Raw genomic sequence first — 21,419 nt, forward strand, 5'->3', positions numbered from 1 at the left:
TCCCTGACACGAGGCAGGAGAGTGGACATGAGAGAACGTACTGTGGGCGCCTGTTCCTTTGTTTTTGAAACTATGTAACACAGACAGACCTCTGCTGCTCAAGTTATTTTAAAACTATTTATTTACTAATTTATTGATTTTTACTATGGTAAATAGATGAATATGTACAATGGTATAACGAGGATATACACGCGTTGTTGACATAGTCACATTGATCCTGAGGTGATGGCCGTCCATTCTCCCTTGCGTTTGTGTTGTGGAGTTTGGCCTACCAAGAAAAACCATGGGCATTTAGACAGCTTCACGATCACTCATTTTCACATGAATTCACATCGACAGAACCATCCGTGTCTGCAGTTTGCTCTTCCGAAGCACCAGACAGACGACAACTTTTGCTCCCAATTATGCTGGGAAAGAGGCAGGCAGCTTGATGCATGATGGTGACAGGAGGGCTGCAGTATCAGCACACAGAGGCTGGGGTTTACACACATCAGGCAAACATAGAACCATGGGAAACAGACTGGAAGCCCGGCTAATGAACACAATGGATGGGTCTGACTGATGGACACCCTGACGATCCACAGACACATGCGCGGCTGTGGAAAACAAGAGTTTCGCTGCAGGGCTATGTTTGCTTTGCTGAGGGGCAGAGACGCCCCACTGTAAACGTGCTTCCGGCGCTATCTGTGTTTTTAAGAACGTGCCTCTGTCCCGCTGACCTTTTTCATGGAGAATGTACCGACGCAGACCAAGGGTATGTACAGTAAATAAACGACTACGCTCTAAACGAGAAAGCTGCATGTGTCGTGTGTTCACAGGCTTGCTTGTATTTTTTTTACTGAACTAGCACAGTAGAAAATATGGGAGACCGACAACTCCTAGAGGAACCAGATAACGTGTACTGTACACTGGCACACAGTCTAGGAGGGGGGGGGGGGGGTCGAGCGCATGCCAGGCTTTGTTGGCACGGTTATGCCCTCCAACCTCCCCCTCCCTTCACTGAGGGGGCTTGTGTCCACAATGTCAACACACTGAGGGGGGAAGGAGGGGGAGAAAACGCTGTGTTTTGCTCTCCTGAGTCCTATCAAACTACTAAAAAAATACTTTCATTTCAAGTATCGTGTTCATGGGTTACTTGAAATGACTGTAGGTTACGAGGAATTTTGTGACTGGCTTTCCTGAGAAAGACTCGTCACGCTGTTGTACAGAAACTACAGTATGCAGCCCTGTCAAAGCGAAAGCCGCTAGATTTGGCAAGGTCACACTAATAACAAGGGCACTGAGGCATTTGGAAAACAAGCACAGCAGGAAGCAAGAACTGACTTCTCATGTCAGATGAACGTGCGGGTCATCTAAAAATGTCTGTGGAGCAGAGGGCAAGGACCCCGGCCAATTACTAGATGTCAACAGGCTAGCATACCAGGATTAGCATGTAGTATCGCTAATTGGATATTTATAGAACGACTGAAGAAATACAGGCCACTGTCAGCCCCTGGCTGGGGCTCATGAAATATGTTGAAATGGGAAGTCTTTGTAACACTGATAACTTATAAATCCATAACAACATATCTCTCTCCTCGCACACTATGATAGGGTTATATAAATCTGCAATAAAACACGGGGCCCCCTTCATTATCCCGGTCTGACTGTTTGTGTATGAGCGTGGGTGGTTTCATGCACATCTCATCTGGGAGCAATTTGCAAATGTGCATTAAGCAATAGCAGCCTTCGCACTTTGAGGGTGCAACAGCATGTGTAGGCCTACGTGGGCTGTTTCCAAGCGTCGGCATCATCCCTTCTGTTTCTGGGAAAACGACCTCTGGAGAAGAATGGATAAAAGAGATGAAAATGCATATCGCAGATAAAGAAACGGAGGGTATGATTAAAGGGATCGAGATGCCAAGGCACTCTTCCCTTCTCTTCTGAGGAGAGGAGGAGGCTGAGGGAGACACGAACGTGAGGAACATTCGTGAGTATTTACATGGGCGGAAGCCTCCTAATTGCCTGTAATAAGGACATGGGAGGATAGGCGCATGACGGAGGGTGCTGCCTCTATTCAGCTCGTCATTCGCCGATTCCCAGAGATAACGGGCGGGCATGCGAACCCGGGACGAGGGTCCGGAGGATGTTATGCTGAGGCCACTCTTGCGTCCGAGCTACGTGGCGAAGCTACGTGTGTCGGAGTTCTCCAGGGTCGTTACAGGGGAAGGCCGCACCTTGGCAGGAATAAACATCACGCTGCCGCGCATTGGCTCATTCACAACCTGTGATGGCGGACACAGGGGCATGGTCACATGGTGGCCAGGGGGGGCCACGGCCACCATTGGTCAGAGAATGGCCCCCTTGCCGGCCCCCCCCCCAACTTCATAGCTCAACAACAACAAAGAAACCCTCCTGAACAGAAACGGTATAAAGTATAATTTTTTTTTTTTTTTAAGTTGTCTTATATTTTCATTTGTCACTTACGCTAACAAGCCCCATATTCGCAACATGTTGGGCCATGCCCCCATCAACAGCGCAAGACACAAACCAACGTGCCTGCATTCTGACAGCGCTTCAATGGAGACCAGCAACTAACCATTGGATACCGTTAGAAAACTGCTGCTCTGAGTGATGCAGTGTGTGAGCTTTAAAATAGTCGTTTTTGACAATCAAGTGCCACCACAAATAAAAGACTGACCAGAGCTGGACCCCCAGAAATAGTGTCCTGGCTTCGCCTCTGGGCGAACACACACACACGCTACTGACCTACCCTGTTTTAGTATGTTATGACAGTATGAACATGGGCTATATAAATGTACATGTGCTGCTGTCACACAAACGGTAATTAGCACAGACAATGGTGACCACTTTTGCTTGATCGTGAATGGGGAACTTTCTGTGCGTGTATGAGATAGAGGAAGAGAGACAGAGAGAGAGAGAAAGAGAGAGAAAGATTGAGACAGCGATAGTGTGAAAGAGTACAGCATATAGTTATAGACGTCTGAAAGATGTGACTCAGTGATGACCTCTAGTGGTGCATCAAGGAATCTCTGTATACACAGAGTACACAATAGAGCAGTGGATCTTAACCCTGGTCCTCAGAGAACACCTGTCCTGCATGCTTTTGATGTTTCTTGGCTCCAACACACCTGAATCAAATGCATATTCGTTACCAGGTTTCTACAAAGCTAGATAACGACCCATTCATTTGAATCAGGTGTGTTGGAGCAGGGAAACATCTAAAACATGCAGGACAGGGGGTACTTGAGAACTAGGGTTGAGAACCACTGTTCTAAATCATGCAGGACAGGGTTTCCTTGAGTACGGGGTTAAGAACCACTGCAATAGAGTCTCGGTTCACAACAATTCAGTGGGAGTCGATCGCAGAAATCATTGTAGGCAGCCCATAATGGAATACAGCTGTTAACGTTGCGTGCGGCAGAAAACATGAACTTGAGTGATTGTCTTGACGTAGAGAGGAATAACTGCTGCAGAAGAGTGTGAGACAAAAGTGACTGACTACAACATACGCTGAAAGGGTTGTTCATTATTTGTAAGGACAACACGACAAAATACACCCATCTCACAAGTTCACAGTATTCCTACTGAAATGTACATCCCTATACACGAGTTATAACAAGTACAAATGTAACAAAAATGCTGTATCATAAATGAATCAGTGGATTGAATGAAATGTTATGTTCAAACAATTGGACGTCAACAGTCTGTGTAACTGAGCCGGGTTGGTGTGTGAGTCAATGTTATACAGCTCCCATGGTAGTCACATGAAGTATAGCAGGCTTGAGCAACTTTCACCTCTTCGATCTTACTCTTTGAAACACCACAACGTCTGTTTGATTTATGCTGAGTGACCAACGCTCCTCTGGTCTGGAGCCCAAGTGGAACTGATACGGCCCCAGGAGGATTCAGATGTGGAAGGTTGCCCAAAACTCTTTCTCATCATTGAATTCTCACAATCACGAAGATGATTGTTTTTTAAATCTCAAAAAACAACCAAATCATGAGTTTGAGGTTGAGGCAGAATAATACCCACTCCTGGATTTCGTCAAGACTTCCAAAACATCTGGTTTGTCTGGCCCATGAAAACAGCCCTGCGGTCGATGACACTGCATGTTCCCAGACGAAGGTACTGACTCAAAATCCCAGTCACTGCTAGTTAAGCCTTCAACTTTAACGGAACAGGAGACATCTGCAGTCTATGCTATTTGTTAGACATGTATTTTCCTTCCTTCATCTCTGTCCCAAACATGTATACATGTACCAAAAACTGCAGTAAGACTGGGTAATAAACTTTTATGAGATTAGATAATTGGGGGAAAATTCCACAGTGCAGGTGCTCAGGTATCTTGGCAAGGATTGGTGGAGCCAGAGAGGAGCTCCTGTTGCCATGGTGCCACTAAAACAAAAGCACCCGACGGTGAGGTGAGACAGTAGTTGTGTTACATAGATGCAATAGATATGAAAAGTGTTCTTCAGACTAACAACAGTTTAACTGACCATCATAAGCGCTGTTCAGATCAAATGCTACATGTGTTTAATCTGTGTTTTACCCTGGCATTCCCAAATACGCCACAGAACAAAGTGTCATTTTAGTGCTGGGGGATCCTCTCAGTTCATTTTTTTTATCAAGGGGTGTTGTCGAGGGGCGCCAGGCAAAATGTCTCTGGGTGCAGTTAAATAGAATGTGATAGATACGATCACATTGAATCAGAGTGACAAAACGCCATCTTGGTGGTTGAAATGCCTATCTGTACAGTTCAACCTGCCCCATATCAGATAAACGGTTGTGAATGGCTCTGCACTTTTCGTTTTCGTTTGTATGAGCTTTTCGTTTGTATGGGTGTCCAGACCCATCTGTCAGAGCAAACAAACCAGGATCTTATCGATGGGTCGGTTTCCAGGCTAGGTGATCCTGGTCCCACACAGCCAATCCCAGTGTACAAAGTAGGGGGCGTAGTTTCCTCTGTACTTGTGGTGGTGAGTCTGGTGGAAGGGGGCACCGCCCATGCAGGGCAGCAGATTGTGGAAGGCCCAGGGAAGGTCGTAGTCACAGTGGTCCTCCACGGCCAGCCAGGTGTTGAGGAGGTGGAACAGGGCCTCGCTAAGTGGGTGGCAGCCCACCAGGTGAGCACTGACCTGGGCCAGGATGAGCAGGGAGAGGAGCTCAGCTGGGCTGGCGTCCTGGGCAGCCAGGGCAAAGGGAGTCTGGTTCTGGTGGTGAACATAGTGGACCCATCGATACAGCCAGGGTACTCTAGGGACCAGAAAACAGGTTCAGGCACTGTCCCTGTTCTTATTTCCTCAAAGTTAATAAGTGCTGACATACATTTTTGGATGTTGATTTTTGAAGTATATGTATTTTGGGTTTAGCACCACATAAGAGTTGCGTTCTGGGAAAGCATCCCACTCTTACATTACAATATTGTATATCCTGTACCTACTACTGACAATATTATACTGTGCACGATGTTTATATTGTATATTTATTATATGCCACCCCGTTTCACCGTTTCAAACCATTTTATTTGAATGAAAACCCTACAGATAGATAAACCACTAAAATGGAATACATCAGAAAGTATCAAGCGAGCCACTCACCGGTGCATGGTGTAATGCCATGTAAAGAATAGCATGTCAAACAAAAGTAAGCTCACGACGACTTCGAAGAAAAGTTGATTGCAAGATGGAGCGAGCTCGGGACACACTGGAGTCCTCAAACTTTGAAAGAGCGCAGTTGCAGGAATAACAGTTGAAACGTATTTCAGCAGTATCCTCAAAAAACAATCCCACCATCGACGCAAGCTTTGCGGTTCAGAAGTCTTTGAGATTTTGTATGAATTGATCCGCGGCCAGAAGCATCCAAGTGTCTCAAGTGCCAGGAAAGGTGCGCAGAAAAGTAGGTGCACGAGGAAAGCGAAGACAGCGGGTAGGTAAGGAGAGAGGAATATCTCCTGTTGTCCTCTCAGGTTATTCCAAAGTGGCTGGAGACTGGAGTATTCCGTCCAATAATCTGAACGTCCACGTTCAAACGTTATATTCATGACATTAGCACCAACCATGGTCTCTTAATTGCAAAACGCAGATCCTGCTTTATAACATTACAACGCTGATCAAACGACGGAACTAACTGCACCTTGAAGTTCTTTAATAAAACGTTTATTTCAGAGTATAACAACGAAATAACAATTTTTATCTGCCCACGCTGCTAGTAAGCGCTGCCTACTACAATGGGTGGGTGGGTCTCTGCAGAAGAAAGATTCCTGTAAATAAGCATCGTTCAGGGCTATGATTCAGCTTTTGTGTAAGTCTTCAACGCGTATCAACAGATTGCGGTCTAGGCACTTAAAGTTAAATGCCACACCGATGTCACACACACCTTATAAAAGAATGCAACGCTATAAGCAGGCTTCAACGTGTCATTTATTAACCTTAACAGATCAAAGAGATAACTTATCTTTGGTGTTGCCACGGGGCGATAGGCCTACAGCTGATGTTTTAGAACCAAGTAAAATGTTCAATGATGATATATCATCATTGAACAGAACCTCTTTATTTTACATTAATCCTAAATGCCTCTCACCAAATCAAAGTACCACCAGAAGAGAAAGCAATTGTTTTCAAATGACAAAAGGTTGCGCATTCACGATTATATTCCGAGTGCAAAAAGAGTTCCCTTTCAAGTCATTATTAGTCAAGTCAACCTGAGTGATTATAACGGAGACTAACATGGAAGCGACTCAGTCTTCGGACCAATTAGTGAGAGAACTGCAAGATAAACCCAACACAAAAACCCAATCAATGTGCCACGGAATTGACACTTGAATGGAACAATTAATGAAGCACATCAGCCTTAAAATGAAGGAACTAAGTCTAAATATTCCACAGTTGTGTTTCCAAACCCCAAGCCACCCTGACCATTTACCCAACTACACAGCCTAATAAGGGAAAACACACAAATATAATTTTCCAGAGGTGAATATGGCAGTTACAAAGCCATAAAAGACCATTTATAAGCAATTGTATGCAATTCAAACAAAATACATTTATTTGCAAAACAAAACAGAAGTTTGGTCAACTATCTAAGTAGCATGCATCATCATCATCATCGTCGTAAGACCATGGAAGAGATCTGTCTCTTCAGGAATGAGCAGCACTTGACAGTTAACTTTTGTTTGGTCCTTAGTTTTCCTTGGAAACATTACAGTTCTATGTCCATGTTACAGTAAGACAACAATCAAACTCAGTCTCCTGGAAATGCAGTCATTGATTATTATGGAAACTTTGATAGTTACATTAACATCTGTTAAAACCAGACCAACAGCACTTTCAGCTTCAATTAGTTCCACCCGAGCATACAGCTGGAGTCGGCATAGTTACAGACTGCCGTAGAACTGTTCTGTTCTATTCATCTACATAATGGAGTTGGGGAACTGGACTGCCTTCAGGTAGAACTTTGGTTACCACAGTGCATTTAACAGTCCTATCTCGTCATCCCACTCAAGGAAGCCATTTCCTCATCGCTTAATTATTCAGTACTGTTAAATGCTGCAAATTTGACCCTTCGAGTCGTCTTCACTGTTATGCAGCGAGACCGTGCTCTGGTGACTAAATGTGGTAGTCACCCAGCAACCATGCTTTTAGGAAATCAGAATGAGCGCATGGTACAACACCAGTCCCTGGTTGTCATGGAGATGAGTGAATGTAAGAGGGTACCTTTCAAAATATTTGTTAGTGGAATAATCAAAAGTATCTTAATAATTCAAAAAACAGTTATCCTCATTTTCATTCAAAAATCATGTCTAAGATTCATGGGCTGTTTGACAGATTAGTGTCCAGTGTAAAAATTTAAAATAAACACAAAATGCTACCAGTTAGATTTTTTTGACAAAACATACATCACACACTTGCTTACGTGGTCAATACCATCCAGTATCTAAATTATTCTTGTGCAAGAAATAAAATATAAAATACAAATACAAAGAAGAAAAAAAACAAAAACTGACAATAATTCAACATTTAATTTATCAGCCTACAGAAAGACCACAGCAGACTACATTCATAATTCCTTGGTTTCAGCAACACTGGTTCTTCCCAACACTGTGTTGAGTGGAGCTTCCAGGACTCGAGGGGGTGTCTGTCAGGCCGCCCCGTCCCAAGGATGGTGTCGCTGTCTAGGGGTTTTCTCCAGCCTTCTCAGCCTTGGAAGTCTGTCCCTCCTCTAGTCAGAGCCCAGGATCTGCTCCGCCAGTACGTCCATGGCAGCCGAGTCCTTGATGGAAGACCCTCCAGAGTCTACAAACATCTGGGGAATCTCGCTCCCAAAGTAGATCTTGCTGTTGCCTGCGATGGCCTTGAATTTCATCAGCTGCAGATACTCTGGAGTCAGCTTCAGCTGGAGGGGTAGGGATGGGGGGTGGTTAGGGATCCGGGTGTTGTGTGGGTCAGCTGAAGGATAGTGTGTGTGTCTTCTCTGTGTACAGTATGTACATATAATATGTGCGTACGTGTGCGTGAATGAACTTGTGTGTGTGTGTGTGTGTAAACTCTTTTACTTTGTTGGCTTCAGCCAGCCTCTGCGCAGTGTAGAACTCTGCGTCAGCCCTAGCTCTCATCCTCGCCAGGAAGGCGCTGTCTATGAACCAGAGGTCAAAGGTCACAGACAGTTAAAGAGCATTAGTAGCCCAATACAACCAAGACAAAAAACATTACATCTGACAAAAGCGACCGACATGGAGGTCCATAGAGATTTGGGACCAGGGTCTTGAAGTAGTTAATAACTGGTGAGGGGGAAGAGCAAAGGCCATGGGAGTCATCGAAGCATATATGCACTCTCCCACACTGAGGAAGATGGTTCCCTGGAGAATGTCACCTTTACCAGGAAGTCGGAAAGCATACATTTGAAGTGGTTGTTTAACACCGAGGCACACGTACCATCAATTTCAGAGATCCTCTTCTCAGTTTCCTTCTCCATGACTTTCTGTGAGAACTTGATCTCTGCCACCTGGGCCACCTTCTCTGCCTCTGCAGGAAGAGGGGAGGGAGGCTCATTCAACCCCTGAGTCTCTTACATAACTGCCCTTCCAACTGAAAAGGAACGTCTGTAAAAGCCGTCGTTGACAGCGGCTCACCAATGACGGCCCTCTTCCGTTCGGTCTCGGCTTCTTTTTCCACAACCTTCTGAGTCTGTGCAGAAATCAACAGCTTGGTCTTCTCACTTTCCCTGCGAAACTCAAACACACACGCCTCTTCATCAAAACGGTATTCTTAGCTGAAAGTTTAGGTTAAACGATTCTTTAAAAAAATACTTTCTATGTGGCCAATACAAACAGGAAATCCAAAAGCATCCAGATGGACTTGAATAAACATTGAACAGTAATCCTTCACTTTCCCAGCTAGAACCTCTTCCTCTGAGGTCCATAACCAACAGAACTGAGAACGCTGCAGGGAGCCAGGAGTATTAGGTGTTCTGCTGCACTCACATGAGCTCATAGTTCCGGCGAATACTCTCAGGAATGTTGGGCTTTGTCACGCGGACGGCCTAGAAAAAATAATCAGAGATGGATTTATCATCAAAAGCAGAGATAAGGAATGGGGGTGGTTTTCATTAAATTGGTATTAACAGGGTTCGTACAGATACTGTATAGTGAAATTCCAGTACTTTCAATGACTTTTCAGGCACTATTTTGGGGTTTTTCAAGGACTAAAATCAGAGATCTAATTTATCAAACATATACTTTAGTTACTTTAAATTAATCCTTAAAAGCTACTTATGTTGTTCAATAGCAGCGAGTGATTTTCTCTTTCTTTTGTTCTTTGATTAACATTAACGAGACGGACAGCAGTGTGTTAATTAGACGGCTGTCTCTTTAAGACCTGACGCACATGTTAATTGAGAACATGATCATATGCTATAACGCAAACCAAATAATGCCAGAAAAAACGGATGGTGCTTTAATTAAATAGGCAGGAGGGGGATGGGCTGTGGAATTAATTTTGAGCGAAAAAACTGTATTATTATTATTATTTATTTTTTTATGAACACTTCAAAATTACTTTGTAAATTCATATATATATTGTCTTTGAATATTTCAAGCATTTTTCAAGTACCTCGTCATTAATATGACTGTTTTCCAGGACTTAAATTTCTAAAAAGTCAAATTCAAGTACTTCAACCACGTTTAGCACCTTGTACGAACCCTGTATTAAAGGGAGATTCGGAGAGGAAAAAGAGCATTGTGACAGATTGAGGTTTCAGCACGGTACAAAACTCTCCAAAAAACAATCTACAGTGTGTCCTGAATGCTAACAGGCCATTATTAGTTCCTGGCAATACTAAGGGGAGCCCTGCTGTTTCGTTTGTTTGTTCTCCGGGATTTATGCCACTGACGTCTGTGTGGCTCCACTGGACCAATAAAACTGAAGCGAAGAGAAAATGCGAGGAGGGGGAATAAGTTGTCCCTTTCTTTTTACTGCAAGACAGAATGTTCCGGTGCCAGATATAATTAAGCAGACCTTGTTTAGCATCAGCTTGGTTTACTGTCAGCACGCTCGTATTCAACTATTACCACCACTTACATTTACATTTAGTCATTTAGCAGACTCTCTTATCCAGAGCGACTTACAGTAAGTACAGGGACATTCTCCCCTAGGCAAGTACGGTGAAGTGCCTTGCCCAAGGAAACAACGTCATTTTGCATGGCCGGGAATTGAACCAACAACCTTCTGATTAATAGCCCGACTCGCTAACCGCTCAGCCACCTGACCCCCACCACTTCCTCTCCTTTTACTAGAGTACAGCTACTACTGCTGTTACTAACACTTCAACTAATACTACAACACAGCTAATATTACTGCTAATGCTAGTACTATTACAACTACTATCCTACAGTACAGCAACTACTACTGATATTACATTATATTAGTACAACTACTACTTTTACTACTGCAGTACAGCTACTACCATGACAACCACCACTAAGCTCATTCCCGAGTCCCACCTGGATGATGAGACCAGGAGCCATGTTGGTCAGGTCCTCCTGGAGGGTCAGCTTCAGGTTCTCATCAATCTGATCTGAGGCATCATGGGCAGGGAAGGAGAGGGAGGAGGGAGGGAGAGAACATGAGAGAGCGGAGGGGAGGAGGGAGGGAACATGAGAGAGCGGAGGGGAGGAGGGAGGGAACATGAGAGAGCGGAGGGGAGAAGGGAGTAAACGTGAGAGAGGGGAGCGAACATGAGAGGGGGGAGGAGGGAGCGAACATGAGAAAGGGGAGGATGGAAAGGGACATAAGGGTGTAGAGAAAGACCAGGGGCGAAAGGAAAAAAAAAATTGTGTGGGGGAGTGAGTGACTGTGAAAACAAACTGAGTGTGAGTCAGTTCACAGAGAGGGGAACCAGGCGGAGCTGTTTCTTACCAAACAGGCCGATGTAGACCTCCTGCAGAGAGTGCACGCTGCAGAACTGGTTGAGCTCATGGTGGACCTTGTTGAAGATTAGGGCCTTGTCATAGTCTGCCGTGAAGTTCTTCACGATATCAAACACTGCGAGGGAGGATGCAGACACCCAGTTAGGCCACACAGGGCAGCGCAACACAGCGGGTCATCCTCCCCACATTCCACTTACATACATCCGTCACAACAGAACTCCCTCTTACGACCGGAGCAAAATCCAATGTCTAAAAATCGAGCGAGCGATCTATCAGTGCAAATCAGAGTTAAAGTTGTGTTTGTTTTCTTCATGTGATTGACTCAACGTGTCATGTTGCTAGGGTTTCTGGAGGGAGCCAGCTTCATCAAGAGGTGGTAAATACAGTGAGACGCATCAACTCATCTATATGAGAAAATCCTGTTTGTTTGGTTTGTTTGATCAGGTTTGTTTACCTGCCGCAGGTACCAAGAAGTTCACTACCTCGATCCTGTCGAAGTAGATCATTACTCCTCCGCTGGGTGAAGGAAAACAACATTAGGGCATGTGTACATCATAGGTGGGCTATCGTCATAGCACTACCAACATCTCTTGTAAATTAGTTGAAGAAAAGGTGAGAGAATACGTAACAAGTGGGAAAATCTTACCTCGTACCACATGGTACATTCTTCACTTCGTCTGTCTGCAAGGTGGTCTACAAGGCAAAGGATTAAAAATGTTAACACTTCACAATCAAGGGTTAAGTTCAAACATGTTATGTGTTTAACATCTTAACCAGTACAGAGTTACTGTAGCTAGGGTGTTCAGTGTCACCTGCACAGAGGAACAGTATGGGTGTTCAGTTTTACCAGGACGCAGGTATAGTAGCTCGGGTTGTTCAGTGTTACCTGGACAGACTTAAAGCTGGTTATGAAGGGAAGCATTAGGTGGAAGCCAGGACTGCTGGTGGTGGTCAGGAGAGCTCCTCCTCTGTACCAGACACACACACACACACACACACACACACACAGATTAAAGTAGACATCAATCCAGTATCAATGTCAACCGTAGAAATGAAGGATAAGCTAAGTTACCTGTAATAAACTCCTGTGTGGCCCTCTTCTATTTTGTGCACAGAGGAGAAGAGAGCTGCACCTCCAATAGCTAAGATAATTGAGGCAATGGCACCCCATTGTGCCATCCTAGGAAGTGGAGAACACAATTAATTACAACGGTGATTGCCACTAACGCATGATATTTAAAATTGCAAACCCTGCCTAGACATTTGATTACAAATGAGTACAACTGAGTGTCTATACCCACGTAAACGTTGGTTGCGACAGATGTGTGAGACACGAGTTGGCATCTTACAAGCAAGTTAAACTCCTCAGATAAGCTTAGCTTAGACATCAACAGGAGGAGCTGACCTTGTCACATTCTAAGAGGATTGGGGCAGGCGTCAAAAGTAACTTCTCCAAAGGGAAGACTCAACCCTTTGCGATGATACAATCTTCGTATAAACACATCATCATAGGCAAGGTCACAGACCAGTAGCGTAGTACATAGAAGAAACAAAGCCTATGTATGGCTAATAATAGCCAGAGGTCGTGGACCTTGTAGAACGCGCAAAATGTAAATTGTCCAATTCATTCACTGTCAGATTTTTGTAACTATAGCGACCGTATTATTTGAACGAATCATATTTATAAAAACTAAGTATGTTGATAGTCTCATCTTCACTGTGTTTGTAACAACCCAGTAGACACAACGTTTAATAACAAGACAAGAGGCTCATTTAAGGGACGCTAGCATGTAAGCTAACTAGCTAGCTTCCTTTTTGCAAATCAGTCCAATCGGTACCTAAGTGGAGGGTAACAAACGTAGCTCGTTTGAAGTGCTGGCTAAAACTAGCAATAACATGTATCACTAGCATTGCTACTTGTGAACGAACAATACGTGTTCAAACAGACCCTGTATTACCTGTATGATCAATCCAAGTGTTCATACACGGAGAAATTATACACTAACACCTGCTTTCAGACTTTCTTCCGTGTTTTACGTAAAACGTCATCTGTGACGATTACGCTGAATGGTTTTACAGTCAATTACTACCAGCAGATGGCGACAAAAGACATGTATTAGTCTGGACCTTCTCAGTCACGTACATTGCTGGTCCTGTCCCTTTGCTATCCCAAGAATTACTTTTAAACACCGCTGTAAACTCAGAAATTCTTCGGTTCATTAATCTGATATCGAACTTAACTGTCTGAACCTAATTTGAAAAGAAACTGACAGTACGCTGATGGATTCTGAAGCACCGCAGAAAATGCTGCAAATGTAGGCGACTAATTAAATTCATAAGACAGAGTTGACCGGAGGCTGTTTTGACACACCAGTAACGATCCTTCAACAAACTGCCTGGTGCTCTGTCGGGGGTCACGACACGTACAAGGAATGGCTGAAAAAATGTTTTATTTTTAAACCTCGGTGGCTTGAGAAGTATGAAAGGCCAGAGCTTACCCCTAGGTGCTTCAGTGGCATATCTGTGTTGTGCATTTTAAAGAGGAGAAGAAAAAAAAGGAACAACAGAGCCAGGGAAAAGAAGTTTGTCAGAGTTCATTAAGTATCAAGGGAACATCGCTAGAAGTGGCAACGTAAGCCGCGGCAGGGACCTGGTGCCATTAATCACGACTGACAAGGAACCAGGGGAGGGTGGGGGGAAGGGAGGGGGAAAGGGAGGGGGGAAGGGAGGGGGTTGAGAGTGCGAGGGAGTGGAAGGATAAAGGGGGGAGGGAGTTGGGAGGGGAGAGAGAAAGGGAGGGGGGAGGGAGGATGGGAGACATGGAGGGGGAGGATAAACAAGAGAGTGGAGGGAGAGATGGGAGACAGGGAAGGAGAAAGAGAAGTGGTTGGGAGAGTAGACAATAGAGAGAGGGGTAGGAATAGAGAGGGAGAGAGAAAGAGAGAGAGAGAGAGAGAGAGAAAGAGGAGAGACAGAAGAAGGATAAAGGGACAGGGTGGGTTGAAGGAGAGGGAGGGCCTGCAGTCTGCTGCCAGACTCTGGTAGTGATTATAAAAGGAGGCTCACACAGCGCGGGTGGTGAAGCTAGAGAGGACTGCAGCTCTGGTTCCAGAGTTCAGGTATAAGTTCTCAGAACCACATCAGAACCATTCGACTGTCAAGCTATTCAAGGCTTGACTGAGATTGTGTAGCAGAGGATACACTACAGGACTGGTTGAAGACACCAGAGTTTTAATTGGTGTTTCTATTTTGTTATTGACATGAAGCAGAATGAAATGATGTGAATGAAACGCACACATATAAACCAGCCGACTCAGTATCGACTGATTCACTGGATCACTTCTACTATAACAGCCCGCTTGAGAGAGAGAGAGAGAGAGAGAGAGAGAGAGAGAGAGAGAGAGAGAGAGAGAGAGAGAGAGAGAAAGAGAGAGAGATGAGTGGGACTGTTGAAGCCCATCTCTCCCATGAAGCTCTCTCTGCCTCCCTTCTCTCTCCGTCCCTGGGCTCGCGTGGCTGGAAGCCTTCTCTGCCCTACCACCACAGAAGAAGAAACAAACGGGGGGCGGGGAGGGAGAGGGATAGGAGGAAAAGGAGCCTGTTACTCCTGAAGATGGAGGCCTCTGTTAAGTGCTGTGCTTGAAAGCACGTCGGGCCTCATTAGCTGTCAGTTGTAACAATACTGAGCTGGCAGACAAGACTGCTCCGAGTCTCGTAGCCATAAATCACAGACTGACAGCCCACTGACAGGCTGGGAACCAGCGCACATGCAAACCTTGCTCTCTGCTCTCTCCCTCTCTCACATAGTTATACCGCATAGCAGTGACAGACAGACTGACACACACACACACAAACCCTAACAGTGTGTAAGTGCCCACGCAAACAGGGTTGTCATATAGGCAGGGGTTGGTCAGCAGGGCCCTCCGGAGATACGCATGTGTGTCCATGTGTGTGTATATGTGTGTGTGTATACGTGTGTGTGTATATGTGTGTGTGTGTGTTTGCAGTGGCTGCTTGTACTCAGGCTGTTGGTCCAGTGGGGGTTGGTCCAGTGTCACTCTGCCTCCCTGCATTAGTGTGACTCGTGATGGCGTGTGTGACGCGTGATGGTGTGTGTGTGACACGGTCTGAGAGGAAGGAAGCGGGAGAAGCAAGGCCTGTGGGTCATTAATCACAGAGCTGTGGCACACACACACACACACACCACAAGGCCAGGGGCAATGTCGGTGAGCTCACAGCTGGGCCAAACACACATACACACCTACACACACTCACTTACACACACACACTCTCTCTCTCACATACGCACACGTCTACAGACACGCAAGCTCTCGCACACACAAGGTGAGGACACCATGCCTCAAAACTAGGCTTGACTCGACTTACAAGACACAGCCCACTCTTGATCTACCACGCACCCCCCCTTATCTTCTCTGTCCCTCACTTCCTGTCTGTCCTCCTCTGCCATTCCTCTCCCTCACATCTCCCTTCTCAAGATGTCCACCAGCTGTGGGCAAAAGGGAGTCAGATGGCTGAGCGGTGAGTGAGTTGGGCTAGTAATCAGAAGGTTGCCGGATCGATTCCCCGCTGTGCCAAATGACGTTGTGTCCTTGGGCAAGGCACTTCACCGTACTTGCCTCAGGGGGAATGTCCCTGTACTTACTGTAAGTCTGGATAAGAGCGTCTACCAAATGTAAATGTCACATCTCCATGCCTCAGACACCTGACACAAATGTATAGGGGCAGCAGCACATGAGCTGCAGCATATTTATTTCAGACTTCAATGGATGTTAACGTTCCCCTCTCTCTCCTCCTTTCCGCTGTCGTTTATTATCGTTACTGTTTGTGTTTGAGGAGACAGGCTGTCCTCCTCCTTCTCTTTCTGTGGCAGCTCAGAGACCCGGGAGGGTTTCCAGTCGAGGTCCAGAGTTACACAAGCGCTCGCCTTCCCTCCTGCAGCTCATTCATCTTCCGCCCGTTGCAGAAATCTCCATTTAACGTCTTCCTCATGGATATCCGCCTGCTTTTGGTTCATGTTAGGATTTATGAGAAGAACCAGTGTATGTGTGTGTGTATGTTTGGGGGTTGGGGGGAGAAGGGTAATCGACTAAATGGCTCTGTGAATGTGTTGGAGTCGGCTTGTGTGTCCTGTCGGTTCTGTGGGGGTGTGGGAAAAGAACCCTGGATTGTGCTGGGCCTGTGGAAGAATGAGAAAACTGCAGATAGATAGGCCTAATGCATCCGCTGAAGGAAGAGGCTTTAAGGCTAACAGCTGCTAGCCATCTATCTGGCCCTACTTGGAGAGGCCTTGACATGGGACAGTAAACTGGAGCCTCCCCTATGATGAATCGTGACGAGATAATAGCTGTCTTGGACGTATTTCATTATAATGGTCTTAGTCATTTCCATACAGGGCTGTAGTGAGTGTGCTTCGAATACAGTCAGCTGCATTGGCAAAAGATCATTATAAATGCGATCTTACATTGAATATGGTTTATTTCTCTTTTGAAGGGGTCGTAGTTATTGAGTGATGTTGGCAAGTGCATGTGCCGAATGCCGAATGATTTCTTGTCAGCTTGGGTGATTTATCGGTTGTGTGATTTATGAGACAGTGACATAAATCACAACATTGCACTTATGTAACAGTCCACAAAATATCAACTCCACAGTGGAAAACTCCCCCTCGCTGTCAGAGACCAGAGGGGCAAAAGTTTGTCAGTGTTATTTGTTCACCCACACACCTACACTTGCACACACACATACACACACATACACATACACACACACACACACATACACACACACACACACACATCTCCTTAACTCACTACCGCCTGTGCCCTACACAGCTCTTCAAATCCCTCCTTCCTTCCTCATAGCTTCCCTCTCTCTTGCCCCCCCCACCCACCTACACACTCCCTCTACCCCCCCCCCCCCCCCCCACCTCACTCCCCCAACCTCACTGTGGCCTCACACACCAGGCCTGCCATAAATCAATGGGCAGGATCGTGTCTGCCAGTTAGACTAAACAAGAGCATTTGCGAGGATTTGCTCTCCCCCATTAATCATCTTGACAGTTTGAAAAACACATTTCCCCTTTAATGACTGTATTTGGATAATCAGCCCTGTTTCCCCTTCCATGCCTCCCTGGGCCCACCCCTCCTGTCCCCTCCCCTATTTTCCGCCCGGAGCAACATGGCAGACAGCTGGGTTAACTTACCACTGAAGAGGAGGGAGGGGGCAGCCACGGAGGGGTCTCTGAGCTTCTAAAAGGAGCACTGAAAAAAAAGCTAAAATAATCATGGCTACTCTGGAAAAAAAAGAGTTTTTTTTTACTCCCTCACTCAGCTAACCGCAACGACTCTCCCAATGTAAACTCGTGTATGTGTGCACATGCCCCTCGCAGTCTTGCGACATTAAATGAGAGCAAGTCGTGCATGGGCATAAAATGCTAAGACGAAGCACGCATCGAATGTTTGAACGCAACAGGAATCACGGAGGCTTGCGAGACAGTCACTCTACCCACAAGTTAAACTCAGAGGCCTCAAAGCAGGTCATTAAAGCAACTGTGATGGAATCAGGCCACAGTGTCAGCTTGGAGCAGCTGTGTCGAGGGAGTCTGGCGCAGAGAGCTGTCATTGCATATGGGAGACATGTGAGCTATGAGCGTGTGGGTAAGAATGTATGTATGTGTGTGTGTAAAAGGAGACTGTGGGTGTGTGTGTGGGGGGGAGGGGGGGGTGGAGTGACAGAGTGTTGACACCTGGAATTATGTCTTTGTTTGAGTAGTTGAAAGCCGACGATGCAATCCCCCGAATACATATACTCCACAGACGAGTGAACATGACACACAGAGGTACAGAGCACAAGTCTGGCGGAACTGTTCCGTCAATCAATCAATCATCCATTCAGTCAGTCTCATTAAGTCAACCTCTTAGTTAGGGGGAATCTCATTAATATTTCTTTAATTCTACTGGGACTATGTTCTGGATGGATAACAGACCTAATGCTAAATCAGTTCATCGACTGTATTAATCTAGTACATCATGATACAATTACATGCCAATTATAATTCCAGAGCCATAGCACAGCAGAGAGAGAGAGAGAGAGAGAGAGAGAGAGAGAGAGAGAGAGAGAGTACTGTAGTTGAATCTGACGGAGTGCATTAAGACCACAGGCCCTCCCAATGCGGAGGACAAGAAACCTTGTTGTCAACCAGGGCACTGATGGCAAACAGCAGACCCGCCACTCATTCTGTGCCAAGGCACGTTCGTCTGCGAGCACCGTGCTCTTGACATCCCTGCTGCGCTCTCCCAGCGTGCAAACAAATGTATTCCAGCTGGAGTAGCAGAATCATGGGCGTTATTAGCGGTGCGCCATAATTGCAATGTTCATTGCGCGGTCGCTGGTGTGCGTTTATTAACGGCACATACTGTACAGCTTTTTCAACGCACGGCACTGAAACCTAAACACACAACAAGGTCAGCGGATAAATGGTGGTTCAGTATCAAAAGTTAGGGGTAGGCTAAAGGTTTCTTTCAGTGGATTTGTGGGTAGGGGAGAGGAGTTGAAATCCTTCGGGCATTGGGAAATGAAAGCCCTGGAATTTGATGTTGAAATAAGCAGGGTTAGCTGTGATTTCTAAAAGCCATGACGAATGACACTTCCCCATCAAGGTCTCTTTGCTGTGGCTGGTCAGAAAGGCCCCTGCATTGTGCCATGCAGCTGTTTAACAAATATGTGGTAGTCATACTGAGAAGCCGGTTCTGTTAGAGTATAACTGCCACAGAGAGAGAGAGAGAGAGAGAGAGAGAGAGAGAGAGAGAGAGAGAGAGAGAGACAGAGAGAGAGAGAGAGAGAGAGAGAGAGAGACAGAGAGAGAGAGAGAGAGAGAGAGAGAGAGAGAGAAAATGCCCCGCTATCCCCTGCCCACTCCCTCTCGCTGTCCTAGCTGTCAGTGTGGCAGGCCGATGTGTGGACCTGGCGTCTAATTGAGGAGCAGCTCCGCACCCTGTCGTCATTAATCACAGGGGCTGTCGCCTGTCTGCCCAGGACATGCAGCGGCACTCCCAGCCCCACACAGAGAAGGGGGGAGGAGGTGGGGGACTCCTGTCCCCCGAACCAGGACAAAGGACAGAGGGGGACAGACATGGAGATCAATCTCCCAGGTGCTACCCTCCTGGGTGGACAGCAGTGAGGGGTTTGAAGAAAAAAAAAACGCGATCAGCCTTCCTCCCGATCCCAATTTCATCTCTCCGCCACACCCTTCCCTTCCAATCCCTCCACCTCAGCTGACAGTATCTCCCCCCCCTAGCCTCCGCCTGCCCCCCCAGCCCCCACCCCCCCCTCCCGCCGCCCCTCCTCTCTCAGTGAGACAGAGGCGACAGAAATTGAGTGTCTGGGTGTTGACTCAGCTGGAAGAGTGAGAGGGGAGAAAGATAGATGGGTGGTGAGATTGATGAGCGAAGGGGATGGGGGAAAAAATAGTGAGGCGTTTGATGAACGAGTGTAAATGGGCGACAGCGGAATTAATTCCTCCCTCTGGACAAGATTGAAAGTGTTCCCCTCTGGTTGACCTCTGGTACTGGCTGTCCTTTTTTACTCTGCTCACAGCTAGCTCTTTGATAACATTCGCTTGAAGACTTGGACCAGCTGATATCGCACGGGCTACCTGAATGAACGCGGCATATTTGTACATGTACCTAGAGGTATGGGTAAACAGTTACCATATGTTACATGCCAAAAAGAAGACATTTCATTGGCAATTCATCTATTCATCCATAGGGGGCAACGTCAACTAGGAGATAACCCAGTTAGCGACCCTTCTTTTGAATCTCTTATGAATTCAACAACATATTAAAACCCGGATAATACACATCACCTCTTACCTCGAAACAAAACTATTCCTGCATTTGTTTATTCAGTCTATTTGACCGCTGCAAACGCCATCAAAACAGACAAAGAAAACAACTGGCAAAAACCAGATCCACCCACAGGCGTATGTCCCAGAGTTGTGGTTCCAGTCTGTGGGGGAAACAGATCAAGGCCAGGCCTCTTGAGGAGAAGCCCTGGGAGGCGTGCAGAGCTCCATGACCTTGCTGGTCTGGTATGGCCGGCCTTGGTGTGGCAGGGTTATCCATCCTGTTAATGGTCCTGTCAGGTGACACCTGTGCCTGAATCTCTCCAGTCTGGAGCGCTAATGATGCGAGAGAGCAGGGGATTCTGGGAGTTGGGTTCAAAGGTCGCCTCAAAGAGCGGCCCCCTCTTTGCTCCGTGCCTCCTACACACCTCCTCCCAGACAGATTTACTGGGGAAATAAATCATTATCGAGCACTGAAAAGAGCGTCTCTGGCTAGCTTTACCCATCGCATGGCTGTATATTAGCATCCAGAAGCTTTAACACAGAGAAAGCTGACCTAAGACGAACTGCAAAACAGCATTACCCAGCGACCTCTCTTCTTGTGAGTGGTGCTAGGGAGGTGAGGCTCCTTGGGGAGGTGTAAGGGCATTGAAGAATATTTCTCTGTTAACAGCCTCCCATTGTCAGACCTGGCCTTTGTGTTCCAGGGCGATCCATCAGAGAGGGAGTGGAGTTGGGCCAGGCCAGGGTCGGCCTCCCCCAGGTCATTAAAAGCAGTACCAGTGACCCAGGGGCCTGGTCGAGACAAGCCTCCACACTGCTGAGGCAGCCGATTCAAACCCACGATGCATCAGCAATTAAAAGCAACAACAACCATTCCAGGAGGAGCCATTGGGGTGGAGGTAGGAGTAACCAGGAAGGATGCTAGTCCTTAGCAACAAGAGAGCTTCCAAACAATGACCTTTCCTGGTCTTTCCAGGCCCCTGGAAACCTGAAAACTCTCTCAACTGCATGTAACTCTCAACTACTGGGAACCCATCTGAAGGATACAGGAGTTAAGAGTGAGTCATGGGATGTTAACGCATGATTAAACAGTGCTAAATAAACATTTAATAAAACAAAACAACTTCAAA

General features: G+C 46.2%; 2 protein-coding genes across 3 annotated transcripts; both read right to left on the reverse strand.

Moving 5' to 3' along the window:
- Positions 1-4,148: 4,148 nt before the first annotated feature.
- ch25hl3 (cholesterol 25-hydroxylase like 3) lies at positions 4,149-6,292 on the reverse strand. Its single transcript, XM_084694981.1, has 2 exons — positions 5,602-6,292; positions 4,149-5,257 (listed from the first exon to the last, which is right to left on the reverse strand). The coding sequence occupies exons 1-2, from the start codon at positions 6,060-6,062 to the stop codon at positions 4,906-4,908; spliced, it is 813 nt and encodes a 270-aa protein (XP_084551107.1). The 5' UTR covers positions 6,063-6,292; the 3' UTR covers positions 4,149-4,905.
- A 670-nt stretch (positions 6,293-6,962) lies between these two features.
- Positions 6,963-13,520, reverse strand: erlin2 (ER lipid raft associated 2). Of its 2 annotated transcripts, XM_084695138.1 has the most exons (13): positions 13,385-13,454; positions 12,832-12,914; positions 12,499-12,606; positions 12,313-12,394; positions 12,073-12,119; positions 11,881-11,942; positions 11,416-11,541; positions 11,001-11,074; positions 9,483-9,541; positions 9,132-9,223; positions 8,935-9,024; positions 8,556-8,635; positions 6,963-8,395 (listed from the first exon to the last, which is right to left on the reverse strand). In XM_084695138.1, the coding sequence occupies exons 3-13, from the start codon at positions 12,603-12,605 to the stop codon at positions 8,222-8,224; spliced, it is 993 nt and encodes a 330-aa protein (XP_084551264.1). In that variant the 5' UTR covers position 12,606; positions 12,832-12,914; positions 13,385-13,454; the 3' UTR covers positions 6,963-8,221. The 2 variants fall into 2 exon arrangements, with proteins under 2 accessions (XP_084551264.1, XP_084551263.1); XM_084695137.1 differs by lacking the exon at positions 12,832-12,914 and having other exon boundaries at positions 13,385-13,520.
- Between the last annotated feature and the right edge of the window lie 7,899 nt (positions 13,521-21,419).

Source organism: Hypomesus nipponensis, chromosome 28 (assembly GCF_054491055.1).
Source record: "Hypomesus nipponensis isolate SF chromosome 28, ASM5449105v1, whole genome shotgun sequence".
Taxonomy (NCBI): domain Eukaryota; kingdom Metazoa; phylum Chordata; class Actinopteri; order Osmeriformes; family Osmeridae; genus Hypomesus; species Hypomesus nipponensis.

Bases quoted from the DNA above. Each gene is read 5' to 3' on its own strand.
- ch25hl3 (XM_084694981.1), bottom strand. From the start codon at position 6,062: ATGGTTGGTGCTAATGTCATGAATATAACGTTTGAACGTGGACGTTCA. The intron at 5,258-5,601 runs GTGAGTGGCTCG...TCTGGTCCCTAG, and splicing joins TGGCATTACACCATGCACCG to AGTACCCTGGCTGTATCGAT.
- erlin2 (XM_084695137.1), bottom strand. From the start codon at position 12,605: ATGGCACAATGGGGTGCCATTGCCTCAATTATCTTAGCTATTGGAGGT. The intron at 12,395-12,498 runs GTAACTTAGCTT...TGTCTGGTACAG, and splicing joins CACACAGGAGTTTATTACAG to AGGAGGAGCTCTCCTGACCA. The intron at 9,224-9,482 runs GTGAGTGCAGCA...TGAGTTTCGCAG, and splicing joins CGCCGGAACTATGAGCTCAT to GGAAAGTGAGAAGACCAAGC.